This window comes from Tachypleus tridentatus, unplaced genomic scaffold (genome assembly GCF_004210375.1).
Source record: "Tachypleus tridentatus isolate NWPU-2018 unplaced genomic scaffold, ASM421037v1 Hic_cluster_2, whole genome shotgun sequence".
In the NCBI taxonomy this organism is placed as follows: domain Eukaryota; kingdom Metazoa; phylum Arthropoda; class Merostomata; order Xiphosura; family Limulidae; genus Tachypleus; species Tachypleus tridentatus.
The window spans coordinates 601,039-629,027 of NW_027467782.1; the positions used below are offsets into that span (position 1 = coordinate 601,039).

The 27,989-nt window shown below is 33.2% G+C and overlaps 2 protein-coding genes across 2 annotated transcripts; one reads left to right on the forward strand and one right to left on the reverse strand.

The window, feature by feature from the left end:
- Window positions 1-9,361: 9,361 nt before the first annotated feature.
- LOC143242881 (microtubule-associated tumor suppressor 1 homolog) lies at window positions 9,362-10,697 on the forward strand. The gene is made up of 2 exons (XM_076486485.1): window positions 9,362-9,612; window positions 10,234-10,697. The coding sequence occupies exons 1-2, from the start codon at window positions 9,460-9,462 to the stop codon at window positions 10,249-10,251; spliced, it is 171 nt and encodes a 56-aa protein (XP_076342600.1). The 5' UTR covers window positions 9,362-9,459; the 3' UTR covers window positions 10,252-10,697.
- A 2,251-nt stretch (window positions 10,698-12,948) lies between these two features.
- Window positions 12,949-25,317, reverse strand: LOC143242841 (uncharacterized). Its single transcript, XM_076486442.1, has 3 exons — window positions 25,128-25,317; window positions 13,244-13,331; window positions 12,949-13,069 (listed from the first exon to the last, which is right to left on the reverse strand). Exons 1-3 carry the CDS (start codon window positions 25,272-25,274, stop codon window positions 12,993-12,995), a joined length of 312 nt encoding a protein of 103 aa, XP_076342557.1. The 5' UTR covers window positions 25,275-25,317; the 3' UTR covers window positions 12,949-12,992.
- Between the last annotated feature and the right edge of the window lie 2,672 nt (window positions 25,318-27,989).

The window sequence follows — 27,989 nt, forward strand, 5'->3', positions numbered from 1 at the left end:
AATGTAGCCAGCAGTAACATTTTATTTGATGTAAATAAGAGTTGCAACAAAACTAGCAATATAATTCAACAATAATAATTTCCATTATTTAAGTGTTTATTCGTTTTTATTTTAGAAAACTTAGCTTAAAGCATAATAAAATTTTCACCTGTTCTATTCGAGAAATTACTTCTCCCATAAAAAAAGAAAAAATTAGATACCGTGAATTCTACACTTTTGAATTCGTGGGACATTATTTAACATGTGTAATTATTTTTGTAATAATTTCTTAATTATTTATAATTTACATGCTTGTTAATTGTTAATCGTTGTTTATTTCCAGTTGGATGCGTTGTCCCACCCAAGCACTTTATTGGAATGGAGAGCTCAGCAAAGTATGTTGGTTAAATATTTTCGTTGCATGAAGTTATTATTAAGAAAGTGAAGCACCCGCTTCAAAGACGCCCGCAGAAATTTATCACTCTAAATATCAGTATAGTGATATTGTGAATTGAATAGAAACTCACGTAAATATGCTGAATGAAGAAAGAAAGAATTGTGTTTCTAATATGGCAGGGAGGAAATGCCCTTCTTGACCCTCCATTGCAGACGCCAATGACATGCCTAACCTCACGCCCATTATATCATGATTTATGTTATTCACGTGTTCCAAATACTATTATACTCTATCTTTCCGGATATTAAAATTCAGATCTTTTAATTGTCTGAGTTAATGTACTCTGATTTTACATTCCGAAGTACAGAGACCTTGATTTTAGTCGCCACAGTGTACAGATTCTGAATTTAGTTTCCGGAATGTATAGGATAAGAGTTTGACGTGTGTGTATATCTAGTAATATGAACAGGTGGTTAGGGCGCTCGACTCGTAATATGAGGATCGCGGGTTCAAATCCCTGTCATATCAAATATGCTTGTCCTTTCAGCCATAGGGGCGTTATAATGTGACGGTCAATCCCATTATTCGTTGGTAAAAGAGTAGCCCAAGACTTAGCTGTGGGTAATGATGACTAGTTGCCTTCTCTCTCGTCTTACACTGCTAAATTAGGGATGGCTAGCGCAGAAAGCCCTCGTAGTTGCGTTGCGCGAAATTCAAAATCAAACAAATCTGCTTTAATAAATATAGTTTCTTGTGCTTCCTTACCCCCTTGTGATTGAATTAAGAGACGAGGCACGTACATTAAATTTGTCTGTTGTAGTTCTTTCTTATTATTTCTATTAATTAATAAATAATAAAAAATCTTCATTTTGCATTCTTATGCTATTGACACTACCCTAACTGCCCCTACACTGTGCGAAATGCTGGACTAGATTATAAAAATCGCAAAACGATAAGAATTTGAAAATATAGAGCTATTAAAGACACTGTTCTTTTATCTAGGAGATTACGGAACGCAATTAGAACAACTGAGGCGAAACCGTACGGAGGAAATACAAGAACTGAATTCGAAGCTGACAGCAACGCACAAAGAAGAGACCGAAACGTGTAAGTTTTCTTCCAAATTGTCACATTAAAGTCATTCTCAGTATGAGATAAACCTAATGTCTGTTACGAACATTTAGATGGATAACAGACCTAACCGTTAATTTTGAGTTTATAGCATATTTTAGGAGAGTTAGAGCTAACAAAATGAAACAAAGATCATACAATGGATTGTCTCTATTCTGCCCACTGACTCACAATTTGTGAGCCATGGTTTAAATCTCAATCATCGAACATGCTTGTGCTTTCCACTGTGTGTTCGATATAAAGAGACAATCAATTGCACTATCCGTTGGTGAAAGAGTTATCCAAGAATTAGTTGTGGTTAGTATAGATCTATTTGCTTCTTCTGTTTTCGTTACTACAAATCTTGTAAGCTTAATATCTTACAGTAAATGGAATTACAGGTTCTTTAAGGCACTTTATTTCGGTTGAAGTAAAATGTGTGTAAACAGCAACAACTATTATTTATTTTAGTGGCCTTTAACCACCAGGAAGAATTTAGAAAATTACGAGCTGAGTATGACAAAGAGGTGAGTTTAATAACACTTTCAGAGTTACTGATTTCTCGTTACCAATCATAATGAAATTCTTAAACTTATTCGTTTTCTTAAATTTTCATCTGATACTTCACTGGTCGAGTACAACAGATGTTAATCTAAAAACATTTGTAGAACACAAGTTTAAGTATTTAGGCTTAATTGAATGAAGTGAGCTTGATTATTTAGGCTTAAGTTAATGAAGTAGGTTTGATAGATGTAACTTCTGTATGTGCTTCGTTTTTAATTCCCGTCACACCAAACATGCTCGCTCTTTCAACCATGTGGGCGTTATTATGTTTCGGTTAATGTCACTATTCGTTGGTAAAAGAGTAGCTCAAGAGTTGGCGGTGGACGGTGGTGACTAGCTGCCTTCCCTCTTGTCTTACACTGCTAAATTAGGGACGGCTAGTGCAGATAGCCCTCGTGTAGCTATACTCGCGGAAAGCTGTTTTCATAGACAGATAGCTCTCGTGTAGCTTTGCGCAAAATTCAAAACAAACCAAATTATTATTAATTAATTGCATTGAATTCATATTTGTGAATTTTTTTTTTTTTCGTAATATGATTTAATCGTTCAAAATTTAATTTAATTTGTTCAAAAAAAAGGTTTTTTCTTTGGATACCGCAATTTCGTCTTTACTTTCAAACACTAAGATTTATATAGAAGGAACTTTGTCTCAGTTAAAGTATTAGCCTGGTATAAGAGCTGTTTCTTAGACCATATTCTAATAATGATACAAAATAAGAAGAGAACTTATGAATTATGACTCGATTTTAATTTATATTTGAGAGTTTATTTAGTTTTATCGTTTTAGTTCCAAGCAAGTTGACTTAATGAAAGAACCGCGGTCTAAAGTTGTAAACTTAGTCTCAAAAAATTGGTTATGTCTGGCGTGGCCAGGTGGTTAAGGCTCTCGACTAGTAATCCGAGGGTCGTGAATTCGAATTCTCGTCACACCAAACACGCTCGCCCTGTCAGCCGTGGGAGCGTTATAATGTGAATGCCATTCCCATTATTCGTTGGTAAAAGAGTAGCCAAAGAGTTGGCGGTGGATGGTGAAGACTAGCTGTCTTCCCTCCAGTCTTACAGTGCTAAAGTAGAGACAAGCAGCGCAGATAACTCTCGTGTAGCTTTGTGCGAAATTAGAAAAGAAAAGGTGGTTACCATAACACTTTAGTGGCGTCATCTCTTGTTTTAAAATAACAAACAACAAAATATATTATTTATGCTTAAAAACACTTGATAGCAGTTTAAATGAATTGCATTTCATATTTTCCTGAAGATTGAAGACTTGAAAAATATCCATGCACAGTCCGTCAAAGATGTCCAGAACGAAAACATTCAAAAATTGCATCTTTGAAAGAACTACACAATCGTGAAATTGAAGGTAACCTTTGTTGATATTCAAACATAAAAAACTTATGTGCAATTAAACTCATAAAGCATTGTTATTGTGAATTAAAGGATGAAATACTATAGATCTACATCTCATAATGTTGTTTTTCCTTTGAAATTCTACTCTCTTTATAAATAGAAAAGGAAGAATATATTAGGTTAACATATCTAAAGCACCGCTTTAAAAATAGAAATATCAGTACAGGTAGGAAACCTTTATGCGTCATTGTGTTAATTTATTGGTACATATTTATGTTCATGATGGAGACTTTTCAGATCAAAAGTTAAAAGACATAAAGAATATTTCATGTATCCAAATAACGAAACACATTTCAGATTTCTGTGAGTATTTGAAAATAAAACATTAATTAGCGAGTTCGGCAGCATAATAAAGAGTAATAAGTTCACTGAATATCACCTAGTGGTTATTAAATGAACCGAAATGGTTATTTTGGGGGGGCAGATTTGCTTTCTTATTCAGTAACGCCTAATTGTTGTTGTTGACTGTTATTTTTATTTTAAAATTACTTCACAAGAATAGTAAATTTTATTTAATGTCTGTGATAAATAAGTACTTATTATTATTCATGGGATCCTATTATTTCATTCTTATTTTCGTCTCCATTTAGGGGTTTCTTTTATTCATCTGTTGCTGACATTCACAGGTTCCTGATGTGTTTATGTTGACTTTATTTTCATTCATTGGTTTTTGATGTTTATATGTGGAATCTTTATTCATTCATTGGTTTCCAATATTTCTCATATTTTGTTTGATGAATTATTAGGCCTGGCATGGTTAAGGCACTTAACTCGTTATGTGAAATTCATAGGTTCAAATCCCCCTCACACCAAACATGCTTGCCCTTCATCCATGGGGACATTATAATATCACAGTCAATCTCACTTCTCGTTGATAAAAAGAATTGGCAGTGGGTGGTGATGAATAGCTACCTTCTCTTTACGCTGCGACATGAGGGATAATTAGCACAGAGCGCCCTCATGTATCTTTGCACATAATTCTAAACAAACCAATTATTAAATATTGTTTTCTGATATTACTCCAGTTTTAGTTTTTATTTCTTGTTTTTCTTGGTTAATTTTTATGGTGTGTGGAAAATTTTCTAATGGTTTTTCAAAGGATCATTATTTACGTTATTTGCCATTATTTATTATTATTTATATTATTTACATAACTTATTGTTATTTATTTTGGCATCTGTTTCAAAGTTTTGTATTTTTTGTCTTTATTTGTACATTAATTGTACCTCATTAACACAGATATAATTACAAGTTTTTCTCAGCGGCCGTCTTAGGGTTTTCACTTTCTTCTTGCTTTCTCTTCCTAATCTTTCAGTCGCAACTCACTGACATTTTTAGTTATGACTTATGATGACAAGTTGGATATTAGGATTAATTATTTGTATTGTTAATGACACTTTCGACTGTTGGTAAAAATGTTGAAAGTCTATTTTTAAATTTCAAAATTATGAGAAGTATTTTAGAAGGGTGAGCTACCAGTTGTTACTAACCATTCTTTCAGCTGATATCAATCATATTTGTTGTCAGTAACTATACCTTCAGTTAACATCAGTCATATGTGCTGTGAGTGGCCATTCTTTCAGTTGAAATCAGTCATATTTGTTGTCAGTAACAATTTCTTCAATTGAAATTATTCATATCTGTTGTCAGTAACCATTCTTTCAGTTAACATTGGTCATAGTTGTTGTAAGCAATCATTCTTTCAGTTGACATCAGTCATACTTGTTGTCAGTAACCATTCCTTCAGTTTACATTAGTCATATTTATTGTCAGTAACTGTTCGTTAAGGTAGCACCAGTAACATCGTAACTCATTCTTTCCAGATCCACAGGATACCTGAAGTTAGGCCTGAACAATGATTAATTTCTGTTAGGTGTGTCAGCTGAAATACATACTTTTGTATGAAAATCTTAGTAGTACTGAGTTTTACATTTGTATAGGTTAGAATCCTTATTATATCACTGGAGAGGAAAAGGTTTTTGTTTGTCTGTTACAGCTTGGTTAGATTTTTGAAACATTTATTAAAAATTAACTATCATCAAATGATGTTAATGCTTAGGTTCGAGGTTTAAAGGCAAATGCAAAAAGACAAAAATTGATATTGAGATGGCTTTTGTCATGGCTGTATTTGTTGAGTGGTTCTGCAATATCTTTGTTTTTCTTTTCAACAGAATTAAAGAACGGCTTTGCAAAACAGATGCAACAGGCTTCAGAGAGCCACGAGAAAGCTCTAGACATCTTAAAGCATCAGCTACAAGACCTACAGAAGCAGATGAAAAGCAATCTGCGGACAGACACCGACACCAAACTACAGGTATGATCTCTGACTGGTATCTGACTACTAGAATAGGGCCTTCAGTGGTTCAGTGATAATTTTGCAGGCTTATAACACTAAAAATTCATCACCTGTGGTGGGCAGATCGCAACTAGCTCATTGAGTAGAATAGCAAATATAGGTTGAGAAATGAGATAGACACTTTAGAAAAACATCTTTAAACAACTACAGTATTAAACCAATAATAATAATGATAATATACAACTTTACTTCATAAAATTAGAAAATTCATTTACAAAATTTTGTCTGGATGTTTTTTTTTTCAACTGATTAACAATTTTGTGGAAACAATACTAAAATTATTTCAACTTTCCTACTTTGAAGTAGGTATGTCAAAAATATTTCTATGGCTTAATTTTCTGTTTTCTTTAAATAAAAGATATTCCATATTATTAACTTTTCTAATTTTAACTTGTTTTCTTAAGAAAGTCTTATAAGCAACATGGCATAAATAAAATATATAATTTTCGAAAATCAACTTGTATATTACTGGTAAGTGTGTTTTGTTTTGTTTTTTAAGAATGATTACCATTTCATTCTCCAATATGTTGCATTTGTCATTATAAACTGAAATTGTTTATAACCAAATCCAGGACTTTAGAAATAGGTAAACTTCATCGGTATTGAGTTTTAACAACGAAGCCTGATAGATGAGACTCATTGTCGCTTAACTTGGTCAAGCAGCTACCCAGTAATGATATTATTTTTTTACTTCATTATTTTAATGCCCTCTAGTGGAGTAATTTTATGAAAGAGATACAATTCTAGAAATTTTCTGATGTGACAAGCTAATGTTTGCTAAAATATTCATTTTGTCCACACTAAATAATGGAATAATTTTAATACCTGTGTATATTAATGATTTTATACCTCTACTAAAAAAAACACAAACAAAAAAACACTCAAATAAAGTCAGTGGATTTATCTATAGAATACACTTAAATTTTTAATATTGTATTTAATGTTTAATCTGGTGTGATATGTTAATATCATTAGTGAGTTTTATTATGTTTAAAACAAAAAATAAATCACACTAAATCATGGATGATTATATTATTACTTACATATAAAGATATGAGAGAAGAAGCTACAATGTTTGTTTGTTTGTCTGTTTTTTATGAATATTTGCACAAAGCTACAAAAGGGCTAATTGCTCGTCCAAAATAAAAAAACACATCTGTGTGAGTAAAACTACATCATCAAACATGCCATTAGTTATACGTGTTGAAATAAAAGGAATACATTTTCTTTGCAGAGGATTCTTGATCAGAATTGGTATCTTGAACAAGAAGTCGAAAGTTTTAAAACTGTGCTTGAATTCAAGGTTGAGACGTACATCGCCTTCGTAAAGAAAACCTGGAAATGCAGGAAGAGGTTATTTTTACTTTTTTTTGTTGTTTTTGTTGCAATATTTATTTAGGGTTTAAGTATCTCAAAAAAAAAAGAAATATAGACAGCTATACTACATTATTGTATTGTTTTAAGTAACACAGTTTAACATGGTCAGGATCAAATAGTGATCTAGACTTATTATAATAATATTATAAACATAGCTAAGCAAGATAGTTATTCATTACAATCAAATGGCTATGTAGATTTATTACCTATTTAAGTATAGTCAAATAAAAACAACATATTGTTAGCATCAGTGAGCCGTATAGACTTGTTACATTATTCGAGACTATATATATGTTGTTAAACACACTATCACATTGTTAGGATCAAAGAGCCATCTTTTAGAATTGTTACATTATTATAGAATATGTAAACAAATTTATTTGTATATATTTCAAATTAAAGTTTGTTTTTTTATTAAATCACTAGTTGAATGAGTTACCATCAGCAAGAAAAGAAATTCAGAAGTTAAAGGCCAGAAACGAAGATTTACAAGCGATGTTGGACGAGAAAGTTCGAATTGAGAGGTAATAGGAGTTCCAGCAACTAGACTACTGCTAAGTCCAAAGTGAACTAAATCATTTGAAGTTGTGATCAAATACGATTACCAGTTTACAGGTTAACTGTAAACGTATGACCAAACAGCAAACACCACAATCATAATTAAGGAGTGTCTTCTCATTTTCCTGATTTAATTCCAAGTTTATTTGCATTGATATCGTTATTGCTTGTACAGTTATTGTTAAAAATTAAATTAAAACAACAATTATTTGTAAGAACCTTTTGAGATTTTAATTTGATATTACGTTTTATTGCTTTCTCCTTGACACAAAAAGCTGGTGCCAACTGTTGTTATTCATTTACTGTAACTCTGTAGTGAACTACATTTTCCTTGACACAAGTGAATTAACCATAACTATGTGTATTTGTTTCAATTATAATCCATTAAGAATATATCCAGTTTAGATTAAGTTACTTTTTGTATCTAATTGTTTAACATAATGAGGGGAAACAGCAGTGTTAACGTCTGTGATATGATTTATTTTATCCTCATTTCATCCAACATAATGTCATAATGAGGCTTAAGATATCCCATGAGAGTGTCATTGATTTAGTCTATTATGGGTTTAACTTTTGTTTTTTTAGAACAATGAGTGTTTCTAATTAGCTAATTGTCTTAAGTAATCTATGAATTACTTTTAGTTTCAATGAAATAATTCGATAATTTTAATTTACTTTTTCAGTATCTCTCTTAGACTATAGTTTAACCATGTTCTTCTATAATTTGACAATACTGAAAGTAAAATATAGAAATCTTAAAAGTAAAATATTTATTAAACATAAAATCACAAATTAATTCTAAAATAAAACAACAGCAACTTTTACTGTAGACAGGTTCTGAGATCAATTATTACGACAGCTCAGCAGATAGTGACATTTTAATGATTACAACAGACAGTGTAAAATTAATGATTACAACAGAGAGTGCCATTTCAATGATTACTCTCGTGACTTCTGTAAAATTACTGTTAACTATATTTATGACTTAATCACTTAAGTTGTTCATGAGTAAACATAAGATCGTAAACTTGACTTATTAGTTGTTAATAGTACAGACTCAAATTACTATATTTCATCTCATCTTGTCAAAGACTGTCTAATCTGATAAAAGAACTAATCATAATTTAATCGAGTATAACACAGTTCAAAACGTGTTTTGTAAAAGTGTGTATAGAAATAGAACACTTATTCCACCAATGACTTTGATTATAAACATGTTACTATGAACTATGTAAACATGACAGCTCATTATTAGAATCAAACAACTATCTAGACTTGTTATGTTGTTACAGACTATGTAAACACCACATCTTTAAGGATCAAATTTTGTAATGCATGCATGTGGAGGTTATTTGTTTTTTAATAAAACTATATCTGCAGAAACATGAAACGATTTTAACACAGCCACCAATATAAAACAGGTTTTGCTCTGAAACTATACATTATACATTAAGATATGATATTTGTCCCATCACTGAAAATTCCTTAATTTAAGCATTAGCTCAAAACTGGGAATTTTCAGCTGTCTGACATACCATAAATAGTTCTATACTAAAATAATTTGTACCTGGTTTATAATCCATCAGTTGTCAGATATTATTTCTGACAATATATGTCATGAAAATAATAATAAAATAAGATTAACTTGTACAAAGAACAAACTAGATCTGTTTTGCTTTGTTCAAGAAAATCGTTAGATAGTAACTGTTGTATGACTAAGTTTGACTTTCATATTTCAACTTGCAGACAGTTAAGAAGTGAAAGTCTACAGCTGAAGGAAGAGTTTCAGAAAGAAGTTAAGTCAAAGTATCGATTATCGATGGAAAATGAAGAACTCCAGTGGAGACTAAAGCAAGCAATGGAGGTAAATCATTTGCTGTCAATAGTGTCTGATTGTATGTATTGTTTCATTACACCACAGTGGGGACAATTGCTTTGTTGTGAACAATATCTGGTTGTACATTTTCTTTATAAGATAAGTACATAAATGAAAAAAATTTAGCCCCTTAAACAAATACCCAGTACCAGGTGTGGTGGTTTTCGTATAGCAAAGCCACAAAGGGCGATCTGCTCAGCCCACTGAGGGGAATCGAACCCCTGATTTTAGCGTTGTAAATCCGAAGACATACCGCTGTACCAGCGGGGGCAACCCAAGTACTTCGACTCGAATGTGGTGGTTCATTAATGTAGAATGCTAGGGCGTTTATTGTTTTTTAAGTACTAGCAGAAGTAAAACACAAATTGTGTTTGAGGGGGAGGGAACATCCACTACCTAGTTCAACCTCATATGTGTAGTATAAAAGAGAAAAGGAACAGTTGCATCTTTACATTCTTTCACTGTTTGCACAGAAAGGGTGGCTATTGAGAGAAAATTTGAATGAATATTTAGAACATTCAAAAACCTTTAATATTCATTTATGATTTTTAAGTATATAAAACATTATAAATATTTGATCTTTATGAAAACTTTGAAATCTTTATCTAGAGTCATCGGAAATCCTAGAGGAAGAGCAGCTCGTCTGATATTACCACCCATCGCGAACTCTTGGACTACTCTTTTAACAAAACATTGAGAGATTGACGGTCACATTATAACGAGTCCACGGCTGAAAGGGCGAGCATGTTTTGGTGTGACGGGAATTCGAACCTGTGACCCTCGGATTACGAGTTGAGTGCCTTAATCACCCGGTGATTCCAGGCCAGGAAGATTAGAAAGAAGGCATCAATTATACCGTATTCACCCTCCGCCGAATCATAGACTAATCGTATAATGAAATTTGACAGTCACTCTTATGACCCCTAAGGCTTTTTCCGTAGAGTTTTATTCTACTGAGTAGTCAATTAGGCCTACTGACTAGATATATGTGATATACTTGGTTACATAGTGTGACTGAGCATCTCTTAGGTCTCCACATGAAGTCTAAAGAACTACTAAGATAAAATGTATATTCACAGAAACAAACAATAATACAATCACAAAATAAAAACATAAAAAACAAGGGCAACTGGGTGCGTCGAACATGCACGATTATTGTTAAACTTTGATTGAATTCTCATTAGTTACGTGTTTCCTCTACTCTGTAAATTGTACTGTCACTAAAAATGAAAACAAACAAATGCCCATCTTCTTAAAAGTTAAAACATAAATGTTATTCAATGAAGATTAGTAAAACCATTATAAATCACAAATGCAGCACTATTAACTTCAGCAAAGCAATGTTAAGTAATTTATAATTAAAGCACAAGTCAACTCTTCCAAAATTCTTTAATAAAACCTTTTTAAAGGTGAACGTTACTTCCCTAGAAAATAATAATGGTTCGACCAAAGTTAAGTGAAAATCACGTTAAGTTAAATACTACTGTGGCTGAAGGCTTAGATTAACTTACAACTTTAGGAAATGTAAGAAACTAAACAATTATGAAAAGTCCCTAATTCTAATAAATTCTTTCTTTTATTTTACAAGGACAAACTTGACTTTATACTTGAGAACATATTGGTATTAAAAACAAGCTCAGATCTGCTCAGTAGAAAACACATGATACTTGTTGTACTACACCACAAAATGTGGAGCATGACAAATGTTTAGTGTTTTTGATGAACCAAAGAAGTTAAACGTAATTATAACCAAACAATTCTGACACGGAAAAACTAATTGCCAAAATAAATTTAAATCTAAATACTTCGCAAAGAAAAATACTTCAGACAGTGAATAAAGTTAGAGCTGTTGATATTTTTATAATAATATCACGTGTATAAATGTATACGGTAGTTTAGGTATTCGACTCGTAATCTGAGGGTCGCGGGTTCTAATCTCTGTCACACAAAACATGTTCGCCCTTTCAGAGGTGGGGGCATTATAATGTAACGATCAATCCTACTATTATTTAGTAAAAGAGTAGCCCATTGGTTATGGTAAGTATTTATTCGTCGTTTTGTTCTAAACTGAGAATGATTTGTGTAAAATAAATATTTCAAAATTAGAAGCAAGAAACATCAGTTTTAAAATTCAAATTATTTGAAAATTTATAAATTTTCTCCAAGTAAAGAGAGCTATTTTAAGTGTTAAATGTTCCCATTTGAAATTACCTGTGAAATTACAGAAGTGTATATTACTTATCGGCAGATGGCGATCCTAATTTTGTTTTGTATTTTCGATAACAAATGTTTCTTTATGCCATTTTTTTTATTTCTGTGACATAATAAATGTTTTTTATGATTGCTTATTTGTGTTGGTGAAATTAACTGTATTATATCAATTTTTTTCTGATTTCGTGTATTTTACCAAAAATAAAATTGAAAACATAATCTGTGACGTAGTCACTGTGGACCTCATTTTCATCTATTCAAAATTCCTCAGTATTATTCACACCTAAATTAATTTAGGTTATTATATAGTGAGCTACAAAACGAGTTAAAAATCCCTCATAAATATCGTACATGCATTACAATTATACTAGGCTTAACTGTGTGTCTTTGGTAAATTGTATATAGTTCTATCGATCGTAAAGAGGTTGCATTTTAAGTGTAATTTGGAAAACAATTACAAATTCATTCAGGAAGTGTGTGTAGTTTTCTTACAACATAGTTAAATTGGGTTATTTACTGAGCTCACAAAGAGTAATAGAACCCTTGATATTAACGTTATAAAGCCGTAGACTTATCGCTGTTCTGGCGGGGGCTTCAGGAAACGAGTCTGTATCTTAAAGAAAACTGAAACCTAAATTTTCATATTAACCTAATCACTCAGTTAAAAATGTCTGCATTCGATTCGGTTAGTGAATCCTGGTCTGTTACACTAAGTAGAATAAGAAATATCAAAAATAAAGCGCCATTTTTACTAACAGACGAAATATGGTTTATTCTGTGTTGAAAATAGTAACTTTTTTTGGAGATTTGTATTTTATTTACGACCAGTGTTTTGAAATATTTCGGGTCGCTGTGTCTTTAGATTAAGCTAATCGTCTCAACAACAGCTTGATATCCCATGAAGCTTACCATATTAAACATGACATTCTAGCAGTGTATGATTAATTTTTACTGGAGAAAAAGGTGCGAAAAAGCCACTGAATTTTCTTAAGGAATGTTTTGTTAGTTTTTACAATAATTTAACAGAAGAATAAATACAACAATATCAACAACAACATTGTTAGATCACAGAGTCCAAATGAGAGACCAGATGTCCCTGAGGTTGAAGAATCAGCGGAAGAGAAAGAATGAGATAATAATTGAAGACCCACCAGAGGTCACTGCGATGGAAAGAAAGAAAAGATGTCCTCTGAGGGACGTGGGGTTCCAACTTCATTTGTCAGACCATCCACATCTATACAAAACAAACAGACACAAAAAATCAGAAAAATCAACAGATCTTTTATATTCAGTCAAATGTTTAAATACTTTTCAAACGAAACAAAAAATAGAATTTTTAATTAGTTGCCAAATTGTGTGTTATCCGTTGTTTCCAAAACTGAGAATAAAAAACTAATACATAACTAACCCGTGCAGTAGATCAATTTCTTTAGTGGTAGATAAGGTCGCTGTATCCGGTGTATGAAGGTGTAGCAGTTCAGATAACGTTGAATAATCTAGCAGTAAAGATAATAAAGATTGTAAGTTTTCTATAAATTACATTTTTGAATATATATTACTTTCTTTTTTTTCCATCTTTTTATACCTAATGATTGAGATTCTCTTGCTTTTGTACCTCTAGCTTGACTGGTTTTCGTATTTTAGGCTTAGTTTGTTTGTTTGAAATTTCGCACAAAGCTACTCGAGGGCTATCTGTGCTAGCCGTCCCTAATTTAGCAGTGTAAGACTAGAGGGAAGGCAGCTAGTCATCACCACTCACCGCCAACTCTTGGGCTGCTCTTTTACCAACGAAAAGTGGGATTGACCGTCACATTATAACGCCCCCACGGCTGAAAGGGCGAGCATGTTTGGCGCGACTCGTGCGCGAACCCGCAACCCTCGGATTACGAACCACACGCCTTAACGCGCTTGGCCATGCCGGGCCTTAGGCTTGGTTATTTTTATACTTTCTGCTTGGCTTGTTTTTCCGTTTAGATTTAGTGTCTTTGTAATTTAGCCTCAGTTTAATCTTGAAATTCTTTTTCTGAAGCAGCTAGAGAAATATTCCATTGCCAGGTAGTTACGAGCACTGCGTGTTATTTAGTGTGCACTAAAATATTTAATCCACAAGGACCTTTAAAAATCGTATTTGTGCATTTTTTCGCATTCCTTCAAATCAGAACTTTAATAAGATTAAAATAAGAGTGAAAATTATATTTAAAATCAGTTTTTGTTGTTTACATCTTCTGTGATGAATTCCAAAATAAATCAATTATGAGGTATGTGATTAAAACGTTGCACTTAAACAGAACTTTCGTCACCTTTCATAGGCTCAGGGAAGCCTCAAAGTTTTGACACTGGAAGACAAAGTTATTGTCTTTGCTCAAATAACACAACTACATCTGAAAAAAAAAAATACAGTTTTAGCCATAAGACATGAATATAACTTAAGGAATATAATTTTACTATAAAATTCTTGCTATGACCATATTACTTTTGGTCGAAAGTACATGTTAGTGTCTTCAGATAGGTGAGTAATGTGACTACAGTATGGAGACGGTCAGAACATGCCATTGGATGCATATTAATGTTACCAAGTAATACTTAGAACATGCCACTGGATGTTTGTTTTGATGCCATCAGGAGGAAGTTCAAGTGTCTTAGAATGTTTTGTTGTCATTATGTACACCTTGAACTGAAACATAGAGTAAGTTGACGTGAGAAACAGCTATAACTGAAACATAAGTAAGTTGACGTGAAAACAGCTAGAGTAAGTCGACGTGAGAAACAGCTATAACTGAAACATAGAGTAAGTCACGTGAGAAACAGCTATAACTGAAACATAGAGTAAGTCTGAGAAACAGCTATAACTGAAACATAGAGTAAGTTGACGTGAGAAACAGCTGTAACTGAAACATAGAGTAAGTTGACGTGAGAAACAGCTGTAACTGAAACATAGAGTAAGTTGACGTGAGAAACAGCTGTAACTGAAACATAGAGTAAGTTGACGTGAGAAACAGCTGTAACTGAAACATAGAGTAAGCTGACGTGGTAGACATTTATGACTGAAACACAAAGTAAGCTGACGTAGTAGACAGTTGTGACTGAAACAGCTATAACTGAAACTTATAGTAAGTTGATGTGAGAAACAGCTATAACTGAAACAAAGAGCAAGCTAACGTAGTAAACAGCTGTAACTGATACATAGAGTAAACTGACGTGGTAAACAGCTGTTAGGGAAATATAGAGTAAGTTGACGTAAGAAACAGCTATAACTGAAATATAGAGTAAGTTGACGTAAGAAACAGCTATAACTGAAACGTTCAGTAAGCTGATATACTAAAGAGGTATGACTGAAATACAGAGTTAGCAGACGTTTAAACAGCTATAACTGAAACATAGAATAAGTTGATGTGGTAGCGAGCTATGACTGAAACAAACTGACGTTGTAAACAGCAAAAACTGAAACACAGAGTTAGGTGACGTGGGAAACAGCTATAACTGAAACAGAGAATAAGTTGATGTGATAAACAGCTGTAACTGAAACAGAGAATATGTTGACGTGGTAGACAGCTATGACGAAGACCTAGAGTAAGCTGACGTAGTAAACATCTATAACTGTGACACAGAGCAAGCTGACCTTTTAAACAGCTGTAACTGAAACAGAGAACAAGAAGATGTGGTAAACTACTTTGACTGAAACACAGAGTAAGCTGGCGTGTTGTTACTTCACATCTGGTGTGATGTTCTTAGTGTTTTTAACTGCTAAACACTAATATTCCTCTGCATTATGTTGGATAATTGACCAAATATATTGAAACGATCAACGTTACATGAGTAAAGATAGTCACGGTTTATAGCTTTGTGGATATATATGATATATTTGTAAAGAGGTGTATTGGTTGATCAAAATACTATTTGTCAAGCATGACAAATGGTTCCAGTGGTGAGTGTGATGATTATGTTTAAAATTGTGTTTATAACTATTTGTAATGGGTTGAATCTTTCAAAACCCGTATTCACATACAAAATCTACGTGGGTGGAATTAATCAATTGACTCTTTGTGGGAGTCGAAATGAAAATAATTAAGTAGGAAGAAGTATTGTTATTACCGTGAGTCACGAAGATAGTGGAGTTGTTGTCGTGCAGAGGAACATAATGAGTTATGTACACTCTTTCCACCAAGAGGAATTGAACCTCGGATTTTAGCGTTGTAAGTCCGTATACTTACCGACAGATGGATCTGGAGTAATTGCGCAAGTGTATTGTGTTACTTCTCGTATTAGGATAGAAGTTAAGTACGAAGATGTCTAAGTTGCATCTGTACATTCTTTTTATTCGCAGCTTTGCTGAGCTTTTAAGTTCGGTAGAGTTTTTGTGTTAACATAAAATTAAACAGAGTCTCTCTTGATGGATGTCTTTGTTTTATACTTGCAACAAAACAGTTACTAACTTTATGGCTGTTATCGTGACGTAATTCCATTTCACCATTAGGGACTAATGGGTATGGACTGGGTGGAGAAAATTATTTATTTCCTTTATACAAAGTCTGGAATAGTGTGAAGGTTTGGGCACTTGACTCGCAATCTGCGGCCTAAAGATTTGAATTCCGTCATCAAACAACCTTGGCCTTTCAGCCATGGGGAAATTATAATGTTATGGCCAAATCCACTCTTGGTTGGTAAAAGAGTAGTCGTGGCTGACTAACAGCCTTCCCTCTAATCTATGAGTTCAAAATTAGGGACAGCGAGCGCAAATATCATTCAAGTATTTTTTGCTAAATTCACTAACAAATATAAAACAAATGTTTAAACATTAGTTTGAAATAAACAACACTTGTTTCTGTTTACGTAACTAAACTAATGGGGAAAAAGAAACATAGGTAATTAATGCTTTGCATAAAAATGAAACTTGTCGGAATTGCACTCAGAAACGTAACATTTCTAAGGGGACGGGGTCGTGAGAACATTTAGTATTTAAAGTCTTATAAGAGGATGGAACCTGTAAGAAGGCCATTCAGATGGAAGGATAATGTCTTTGGGTAATTTCAACATCAGATTGACTCAAAGCGTCAAAGCATTCCCACAACTAAACGCAGAATACAAGGAATTCATGGAGATTGTAGAATCAATACCCCCATCAGTGGCTCAGCTATATGTATGCGGACTAAAAACGCTAAAAACCGAGTTTCAATACCAGTGGTGGGCAGAACCCAGATAGCTCATTTTGTAGCTTTATGCTTAATTTAAAACAATAACAACAACAGAATCAACAAGAGTCCGTAATCTTTTACATCTGACAATAGTTAATCATATCAATGCAAAGGACCAGAAATTTAAGAAGAAGCCTATTTTGAATTAATAATTTTGTTTACTTGCTTGTTGTGACCCCCCAACGGTACAATGGTATGCCTGTGGACTCACACCACTAGCATGTGGTTCCGATACCCGTGGTGGGCAAAACACAAATAGTTAGTTGTATAATTTTGTGCTTAATTCCAAACAAACACATGCTTGTTTTCAAATTTTCTTTGCATTTTTGTCAAATTTCAGTAAATTGTTTTGTTCATCAGAAATTCTTGAGCATGATATCGCTATTGGACGATAACAATTAACACATCTCTTATAATACTTTAACATGAGTTTTATAATAAGGCATTGTCTCTCTTAATGAGTCTTCCGAAAAGTCTTCTTTTCTTTCATAGCAAGACAACATATTTTTTTATTGTGAGTTATCGTCTCATTCATAATGAATCTTTATGTTTTTCAGAATTAATTCACATTTGCTTTATTTTTAGTAAATCAAGGAAATTATTTCTTAAATAATCTCTTCCTCCGTGTTTGGAAATGTCCTTGTCTGTTATGTTATAACTGAATAATTCTTCTTTCTATACTTGAAAATACGCCTGGCTGTTTTGTCATTACAGAATACCCCGTACCTCTATGTTTGGAAATGTCTGCGCTTCTCTAGTTATTATTGAATAATTCCTCCCTTCATTTCTGGAAATCTCTTTGGTTGTTACCATACACCTCCATGTTTGGAAATTTCTCTGACTTTTGATTATTATGAATACTCCTTCTCTTCATATTTAGAAATTTTCCTGATCGTTTGGTTACTCGATTGTTATTTTCTTTTTGTAGAGAAAAATATTGTAATAAATTACTGTTGTTCGTGTTTGCTTTTATTAGATTACCATAGAACAAGAATCAAAGTCATTAATTTTAAACAATGTCTGAGATGACCTGCTTTGAAGACAGCGAGATGGAAATATTGCATAAAAATAACAGAAAGAAATAGCTTAATTCATGAAAATAGTATCCGTCCTCAAGTAAGATTTATTTGTTTGCAATTAAACACAAAGCTACACAAAGGGCTCTTTGTGTTCTTCTCACCATTTGAATTGAAATCCGTTTTCTAGTATTGTACAGTCCACAAGGGCCTTCATGTGAAAGAAACAAAGTATGTTTTCAATTTGTATGATTCTGAATCACATAATTAGGACATCTTTCAAAATGACTCAACACGTGTTTCTCAAGGAACCATTATGTTTTTATAACAAGTCACTGTCCCATTCATAAGATTAACACATTATTTATTAGGTTTGTCTTCTCTAGTTATCTAGTGACCCATTAATTACTGCTGTTAATACACATCTTAACAAATCAAGTTACTACATTCTTTCTCCCTCTTACAAAAGGTACTAGTCCTCAAGCCCTTGTCTCAAGGGCATGAAATAACTATTACTTGGGAAACAATTTTTTAACATGGTAATAAAGTTTTAAAATATATATTTGAGTTCTTTCGAGCAAAGCGAGTGTCTCACCAACTGAGTTGAGTGCTTAAATCTTTCGCGGGGAGATTTAAAGATCATTGAGGATGCATCAATATTTCAAAAGTTTTTGGATATCGATTGTTTCTGTGTTACGAAACAGTAAAATGTTTGCATTTATTCAACCACTTTCACTAATCTTGAACTCAGGGATGAGAAACAATAATTGTACGCTAAAAAAAATTGAGTCTGATGACACAGATGTCCAAGGTTCGAACTGTCGAAACGTGATGTTGCTTTCGAAATAGCATCTGTAATGAGGGAACATCACATTATTAAACTGGTCCAAAAGAGAAAACTGTTTCGAGTTATTTAAAATATAAATATTTCCAACATTACCGCAAAATATGAAGTAACCAATTAAAAACATAATTTGAAATTAAAGCCCAATTAACCACACGTAGCTTTAATGGACTCGTTAACTTCAAGACGATGTTACTGTTACCATCCAACCACACGAAGAGACCTTGACATAGATAATGTAGATTCTTCAAGATATGAGAAGTTGAGAAGAAAAGGTAAGCCACTGTTACGTGTAATTCCAAAACAGTTATCACATCTATAATGTGTGTTTATACGATAATATGAAAATACAATGTGTAACGAATAGCCACCATGGCAACGTCTATTACACATATCAATTATGTTGCTTCAAAGCCCCTGTTCAGATTTACAAAGGAAAGCATAGTTTTCTTACAGGTTACACTTATCAAATTTGGTCACATTAAGGCCAAGAATGCCGTTTGTTTCGTTATTTATTAGCCTACTTATTCTAACACAACAATAACCCATTAGACTCTGTAAGTGTGGTAACAGACTGAACTCCTGTCTAGTGTATGTTCAGTCTGAAACAATAAAAAACCGCCTATTAGTGCTATTACATTAGCATCAGGTATATAAGAAGTCGTCGTGTACCGTGTAAGTTTGAATACCCTGAGGAAGTATGTTTAGTTCACATCTAGATTGTTTGTCCTTCGCGCGTTTCGAAAAACGGATAATTGCGTGTAAAAACAGTCACACCCATCTGAACCCCTAGTGATATCCACACTTAACTAATTATCATTGTTCAACTTTGTGATCAAGTCGGCAAACCAAACAGAGGCGAAGTTTTGAATGATATAATCACTAAATTTTTCATGAAATTTTTTTTTCTTAAATAATAAAACAAAACTATACCTGAGATACCTGCGTTAGTTGTCCCGAATTATAAACGATAGCCTACGGCAGAAAAGGACAGCATTTTTTGTGATGGAATTCCGACCTGTGACCCCTCCCCCCAGATTGCGAGAGGAGCATTCTAATCACAAGGACATGTTAAGCCCTTGAAATAGATAAAACTCTTAAAAGCTTGACAGTGACAATATATATATACACATACATACACAAATTAAAACCAAAACCTTAAAATCAAACTTAAAAAAACTAAAAATGTTACTCATTACCAGATTTTTGCATTACCATCAAGTTGTAACAGCTCCCAAAACATTGAGGATGTTCTATCTATCAGACATGATCCAAACGCAGATATCAAACTAGTCAGCAACTATGGAGAATCAGCTAAGGGGCAGGAGTTGAGTGCTTGAACACACAGTATCTCAGTTTCAAATGCCTTTTACTCTCTTCAGCTACTTGTGGGAAAATAGTCACCCCAAGTCTTTCGACAGAAGAAAACTTATAAACAAACAATTCTATATTTCGATAATTTAAAACCCACCAGCTTCACCATTTTCAATAAATACAAACTGATGTCCAATTTATCAATTATCCCAATAAAAATAATCGAGCCGGTAAAAACCTTAGTAAATTCAACCCAACTTGTATTTTAAGACTCTACACACTGTTGTTACAAACTTTGCTATATCTTTTATGCTATAGTTTTTGCCTTTGGAAAAGAAAACTTTACTACTTTGGAAAGAAAAGAGGGGCACCTGTCCCCTCCGGATCCACCATCCATGGATAAATCTATTATTGTGCTTCGGAACCAAAGCTCCACGTGTTTTTTAAAAAAATACATTTTCTTTCAGTTAAAATTTCCCGGAAGCAAACGTTTCAGCAATGACTCGAAACTTGAGCAGTTAGTTTTGAGCTGATGGCATAAGTGAAAGGTGGTAAGGAACGTGGAGAGTAAGAGGGTTATTATTGTTTGGAAGGGGTGTCACCTTCCATAAAAACGTCAGGTAACTCTACTTCTGGGGTTCTTTCTCTTTTCTGTCGCTTTGCACCGCTACAACCTGCTTGAGACTCACTTGACCTATTTCTCACTAAAAACTTGTCTAATAAGGTTTGTTTCTGCCTGGCACCCTCCCCATGTCTCATCACACTGTGTATGCCACTTCTCTTCCTAACTTTTTCAAACCATCCCCAACTAGCCTTAAAGGCGTCGCTTGTATCAGTACTCGTTCCAGCGGTGTTTTTCAGGAGGTCAGCATGTAACTTCTTTGCTTTCTCACAAATGATGGTCTCAGAAATGTTATTACCAGATAACTGTTTTTCGTTTACCCAAATCAATAACAGTTTTTCTACCTCTTCCACTGTTTGTGATCTTTGTTTCGTAAGCACTGTCACTACTTTTGCAATATCAGCTCCTTTGATGAACTCTTTATTTTTCAGTATGGTGCAGACTGTAGACTTCACCATACCAAACTGTGTAGCAAGGTTAAACACGCGAACACCACTCTCATACTTCGCTATGAGATTTTTTTTCACCTCTATTGTGGCTCTAACAACTTTTCTTTTTGGTTTGCTGCTTTCATTATCCTTCTTTGACCCCATGATGGCTTATTTAATCAGAATATTTCGAAAGAAGTAAAAACGATAACGTTCACAGCAGATTTCAGCCCGAACCCCCGAAATAACCCGTCTGATGACCCGAACGACCCTTCGACCATTTTCGGCCCACGCCAAGCTTGGTTCGAGAACCGAGTTTATGTTCGACAACCGAGACATTTTTTTTTTTTCAAATAATATGTTCGAAAACTGAATTCTTCGAGAAGGGAGTCGTTCGAGGACCGAGGTACCACTGTGTGTGTATATATATGAATTTACGTATATAATATAACATGTGGTGTATATTTAAGGCCTTGGAACACTGGGAGAATTACCCCCTACACACAAATAAAAAATAAGATTATGGCTTATGAAATGCGAAAATTAAACGTATCCGTAACTATACGGGTTCTTCATCGCAAATACTAGTGTATTATAATATGTTTATTATCGGCCTTATTTTGATTAATATCATACATTACCTACTAAGACTGGTTTAAGAAAGAAGTTGCAAAGAGAAACTTTGTATATATTATGTTTGATTGTACCTTAATTTCACGCTGAATCTTAAGAAAGTTTTCTTTGTTGTTTATTACGGTTAATTTACTTAATTTGGTACCGCATAATACAAACATGTTATAATTTCCCAGTTCAGGAGAAAACAATTAAATTTAATATCACTATTCTTATAGAAAGTTTTTTCACCTGACAATGTTACATCAGTTCACGACATCACTCAGATAAGTATACTCTGTGCCCATAGTAACAATGTTATTTCACTTAGAAACAGAAAACAAAGCTACATATAAAGCGTACAATGCAGAGAGAAATAATTATCTATGGCTATTTTAGGTCAATTAATCTATATTTACGTTAGTATACTGCTTGCTTCAGGTTCTGAAGTAGTCCACGAAATTGAACGTAGTTCCACTATTATATTAGTTTGTACAATAGAAGCCCGTAGGAGAAGAACCAATTACTTAATACACTCCTCTCAATGAAGTAGTGACTAGTAGCGAGAGAATACGAAGGAAAGATTGCAGCGAATTAGTGTTGACTGACGTACAATTGTGAGACGCATGAATATACAAATGTTAATATAGTGATGACCATTACAAACGTGATATTACAGATTATTTCAAAGTTTTTGATTTTAGGCCTTATTTTCATTGATTGCACTATATTAATTTTACAGCAAGACCACCTAAATCGAAATCACCCATCTCGCTTTTAAATGTATTACAGCCATTAAGTTTTCCTTTGATATTTCACCCACCATGTGTGTTGATTAAAAATAATTTATATTGCTTATGTATACGTAAGATTATGAATATGATCACAATAGTATCACTTATAACTTTAGAATTTTATATTAATGTCTTACTTTTACAAACAACCAAGCTAGATGTACATACAAAGAAAAAAAAATTATGTGTTATTTATTGTTTGAAAAGTATTTGAAATATACTTTCACTGCCGCTAAAAATTTGATAACAAATATTTTATCAATTTAACCATATGTTTGCGATATTTGTGTCTAAGCTAATGTGCATCCGTTAGTTTGTGTTATGAAATTGCCCCCCTAGTACAGCGGTATATCTCCGGATTTACAACGCTAAAATCAGGGGTTCGATTCCCCTCGGTGGGCTGAGCAGATAGCCCTTTGTGGCTTTGCTATAAGAAAAAAACACACAAACACTGTTATGGAATTACTGGCTTTTATGTTATAAGGTTTAACTGTTAACGAGGTTAAACAAACACAAGATACTCTCTGACGGATCAACCTCAGGAACGCAAAGTTTTCACTAAAAATTTATAAACGTAAAGAAACACAATATTTTACTTATACACCCCACTTTAGGTCGATCTTTGGCTACTGGTGTGCGAAAATTTTGTTTCAGGTCTACGTTATCTTCAATTTTAAGTGAAGCTTGACTGTAAAAACGGAAAATACTTTTTTCTTTATGCATCGTAAAATATATTTATAACATGGAAATTAAATGATTGAGATGGTGAAGCAAAAGCTTTTCGGCTAATCTTCAAGCGAAGATATTCTTTGGCCATATTCCTTTGAAAATGGTTTCACACGTCCTGAGGTTTAATGTCTGAATTGGACTAAATGTGGCAAAAGAACTTCAGTGGTAAAAGGGTTTTGAATTAAAAAATTAACAATAATTTGATTTGTAAAACTGGTGTTTTATTTTGCACTGATCCTTTCATTCTTGTGGTTCAAGTCTCTCAGATGACTGAAGAATACTGGAATTTTTAACATTACTTTGAAGATATTTATATTCAATTTGTATAGATGCACGTTTGCTTTAAGTATAGTGTATATTCACAAAGAAGAAATAGAAACAGAAGCACCTTAAAAACGTGTAGGATAACCAAAGAGGTATTTTTAAACTGAAAAAAATTGTTAATTTTAGAAGTCACACCAACAGTTTCCCTGCTGGAGGTTATCATCAACATGGAAAACTGTACCAATCCTTTTTTTTTGTATCTTGATCACATTTGTGAAGTTAAGAAACTGCTGTAAAAACGTATAAAACAAGTTGAACACACAGATATCTGTGTAATGGATGATAAGATTAGTTTTTAAAAAGCACCAAATAATTGTTACCATAGTTTTTTTAGAATCATTAATAATAATGATTTAATAATTTATATATTATTAATAATATATAAAAGAATCAGACATGACCCAAAAGAAGGCTTGAAGGAAAGTCAGATAGTAATGGAATTCTCAAAATCACTTATAGACGAAAATCGACTTTGTATTAGATAGAAGGAAAACATCCACAAAATTATACGTTCATGAAATTGTGTCAGTGGAGTCGTTCTTAAAAAACATCTATTATCTTATTTATTTTTGTTCGTAATGGTAGCAGAAGTAGAAACTTCGTCTGTATTTTGAAACCATTTTAACATGATCAATCATGAAATATATGTGGGTTGAAAAATCCCATTCCTTTCCAGAGAAACGTCTTATTGATCACATATTTACAAACAATTGTCAGAATTACGTACCCGGTAAAATACTCTTTCTATTGGTCACAGTAGTCGGTGGTACTACTTAAGAACTACTAGATAAGATGAAAGTGGGGTTATAATTAAATGTCAAGTGTTCTACTCAATTTATTGTTATATAAATTAAACATGAAAAGTTATGTGATCTGAACTCCAAATGACTGGTTATTTACTTTATGTTACAGAGAGAAATGGTATCCAAACTGTCTTATTTTTTCTGCAACTTTGGAGTAAATCACGCACCTTATGGTGCTTTAAAATATTCAATAATTCAATATCAGTAGTAGTAGTATGTATGTGAATGAAAAATCACGAAAGGGCATTCTGATCTTTATGTTTTCCACATGTTATTAATGCTATGGACATTAGAAAAGATAATCAGACTTATCAGACCTCAATAGCATCTAACACGTGTAGGTTGGTCTATTTTGGAAAAAAAACATCGCATACATTCAAATGACTCTGAACATTAAAGATTTTCTGAACGCATCTTTTTCAGTAGTTGGGAATAACCCAAGGTATTAACAACACTGATTTTAAACATGCAACATCTGTTTGATATTGTACACGTAGTTTGACGTAGTATACGTACATTAAAATGGAATGTTTTTAACTGTAAAAATGTGAATTTACTTGTACCAAATATTAATTAGAACGTAAGATGAATAAGAACGTAATTGAATTTCGAACCAATGTATTCCTTTCTTCTAGGTCATTTTCATATATCGTCTCCAGGGTTGTTCGTTTGGTCACTTTTTGCTTTCTTAGTATATTAGTTTTTGTCTTCTTAACGTTCTTTGTAGGGACCTTCTTCTCACATTCAGTGATCAGTGGCATAGCCTCCAATATATCCAATTCATTAGTGGTTATCTTTTCATCACCAGGCTGTTTGTGTAAAACACGGTTTTCAAAACATTCCCGAGTTTTTTCTTTCCAGTTGTAGAAACAACAAAGAACGCTGCACGATCATTACAAAAAGTAAATAAATAAGAATCACGTGTTTCAAGACCATTAAAATACATATTATTATTAAATAAGCTATGGATAATGGGTTACAGATATAACTATAAATGTGTTTCATGCTTAACCAACAAATAATTGTATGGATTCTTTAGACAAGTGTATTCAGTTATAATGTTTCGACCCATGGAACGTAGTACTTCACATGAACCACAAATAATACGTCATATAAAGGTGGAGATCTCAAATTAATACCTTGCTTGAAATTAGATCTATCAACATAGTGTGTCGTAAGCAGGCACATAAATGAATATAGTACCTCACGTGAAAGCATATGTTTCTAACAGCAGTGTGAGTACAGAAATCAATATCTTCAAATGATTACTCCCTGTTTTCCACATACTTTAATTATAATGAAATTGAAGATAACATGTAACTTACCACAAAGCAATAAGACATATCGAAATGAGTGCTGTCCACCAAGCCAATCTTGTAATTGTACATTTTGAAACCGAGGGGAGCGTAGCCTTCGGAACCACTTCAGTTGGATCTCAAGACAGAGAGTCGTATTTAAAATTAGTTTACTTACTCTACCGATTTCGTTAAACAGAAAAAAATCTTCAAATGTAAGTTAACAATAATAGTAATGTGTATAATTCTTTAAGCCCAACAATAATCTTGATTTAACATATTTAAACTTTTAATTCAATAAATACGATATTTATTCATGACGAGAAATCCACTTAAAATAAAAATGTATCTCAGAACGGCTGGTATGGGTATTAACACTTTTATTGATAAGTACAGAATAACGTTTTAAAACGTTAATACACGTACCAGTTGTTGTGAGATACAAATACGATATTTCTTGCATATATAATGCATTTTAATACTAAACAGCGCCCGGAATGGACAGGAAGGTTAATGCATTCGACTCGTAGTGTAAGGGTCGCGGGTTCGTATTCCCGTCGCACCTAACATGCTCACTCTTTGAGCTAAGGGGGCGTTATTATTTGAAGGTCAAACCCAGTATTCGTTCGTAAAAGAGTAGCTCAAGACTTGGCGGTGGGTGGTGATGACGAGCAACCTTCCCACTGAGTCAAATATCTCACCATTTTCTTCAAGATATTTAACTTATTATACAACTCAGCATGAAACACTTAATTATATTAACTTCGACTCACGAAAGCTGTAAGGATATATAACAGAAATCAAACAAACCCTCCCTGATTAACTGCCATTCACTTACCGTTTCAAGCTTTATAATTAGTTTCTTCACTCATTATGGTACTTAATTTTTTATATGTAATGAATCCTGCCCACTGTCTGGTAAGTTTTCTTTAGAGCACAAAAATATTGACAGGAATTTTCAAAAGTTTTCTTTACCAAACGTTCAGTGTAAATTTCATATATGAATAATAGTAACATTTCGGTAACAAACATTCGCTAACTTGATAACAATTCTTTTATTTAGAACCGCTAACGTTTTCATGATCAAATATTATTATTATCTTACATTAAAACATTTGTTTTATTTTGACAAATTACTTTTCTGTTATTTGAAAAAAACAAAATTTTGTGTGCAGAATTTATTGAACTAACGATTTGAGAGTATGTGTGTATATTTTCTTCTAACAAATAGCCACATCGAGCTATTTGCTGAGCCCACCGAGGTGAATTGAACCCCTGATTGTAAATCCGTAGACTTACCGCTGTACAAGCGGAAAGCTGTTTTCATACACATAACGTTTTATAATTGAAGATCTTCAGTTCTTCTTCGTGATGACGTGAAGCACACAGGTGTGTGGTAGAAATACCGATATGTTTGTTTGTTATTTAATTTCGCGGAAAGCTACGAGATGGCTTCCAACGCTTGGTGTTCCTAATTTTCAAATCATATACTTGAGGAAACACAGTCATTCAATACTATTTGTCTGAATGTTTGAGCCCATCTTAAACCCGTGTAAGGGGATTGAAGTTACATTGAAATCCCTAACTCGTATCACAATTTTTCTTCTTACGAGAAACCCATAATACACTACTAGTAAAGTTTGTTTCTTTGTTTTTCAATTTAAAGGAAAGCTGCACGATAACTATATGCGCCAGCCGTCCCTAATTTAGCAGTGTAAGACCAGAGAAAAGGCAACTAGTTACGACTGCCCAAGGCCAACATTTGGGATACTCTTTTACAAAGAAATACAGGGATTGACTGTCACTTTATAACGCTATCACTGAAAGAACGAGCATGTTTGGTGTGACCGGGTTCGATCCCGTGATCTTTAGACTTGTAGTTGAGCGTCCAACAGTAAAGAAAGATTTGTATAAAATTATTATTATTATAAGATAATCTAAAACAAACTACTGATTAATTCCCCACTATGTATTAGAATCACCAAGTAGACATGTTAAAATGCATTTGAAATTTCAATGGTATCTTAATATGAAAATAGTGGTGCCCAGTAACATTCAGTCGTATAACTTAATACAATTATGTAAGCATAGAATTTCTGAGTAAACGTTTTCTTCATAGTGTTAGGAATCTGTCTCTTAAAACTAAACTTTGGAAAATCTCTGTTTAGAAGCCCGGCATTG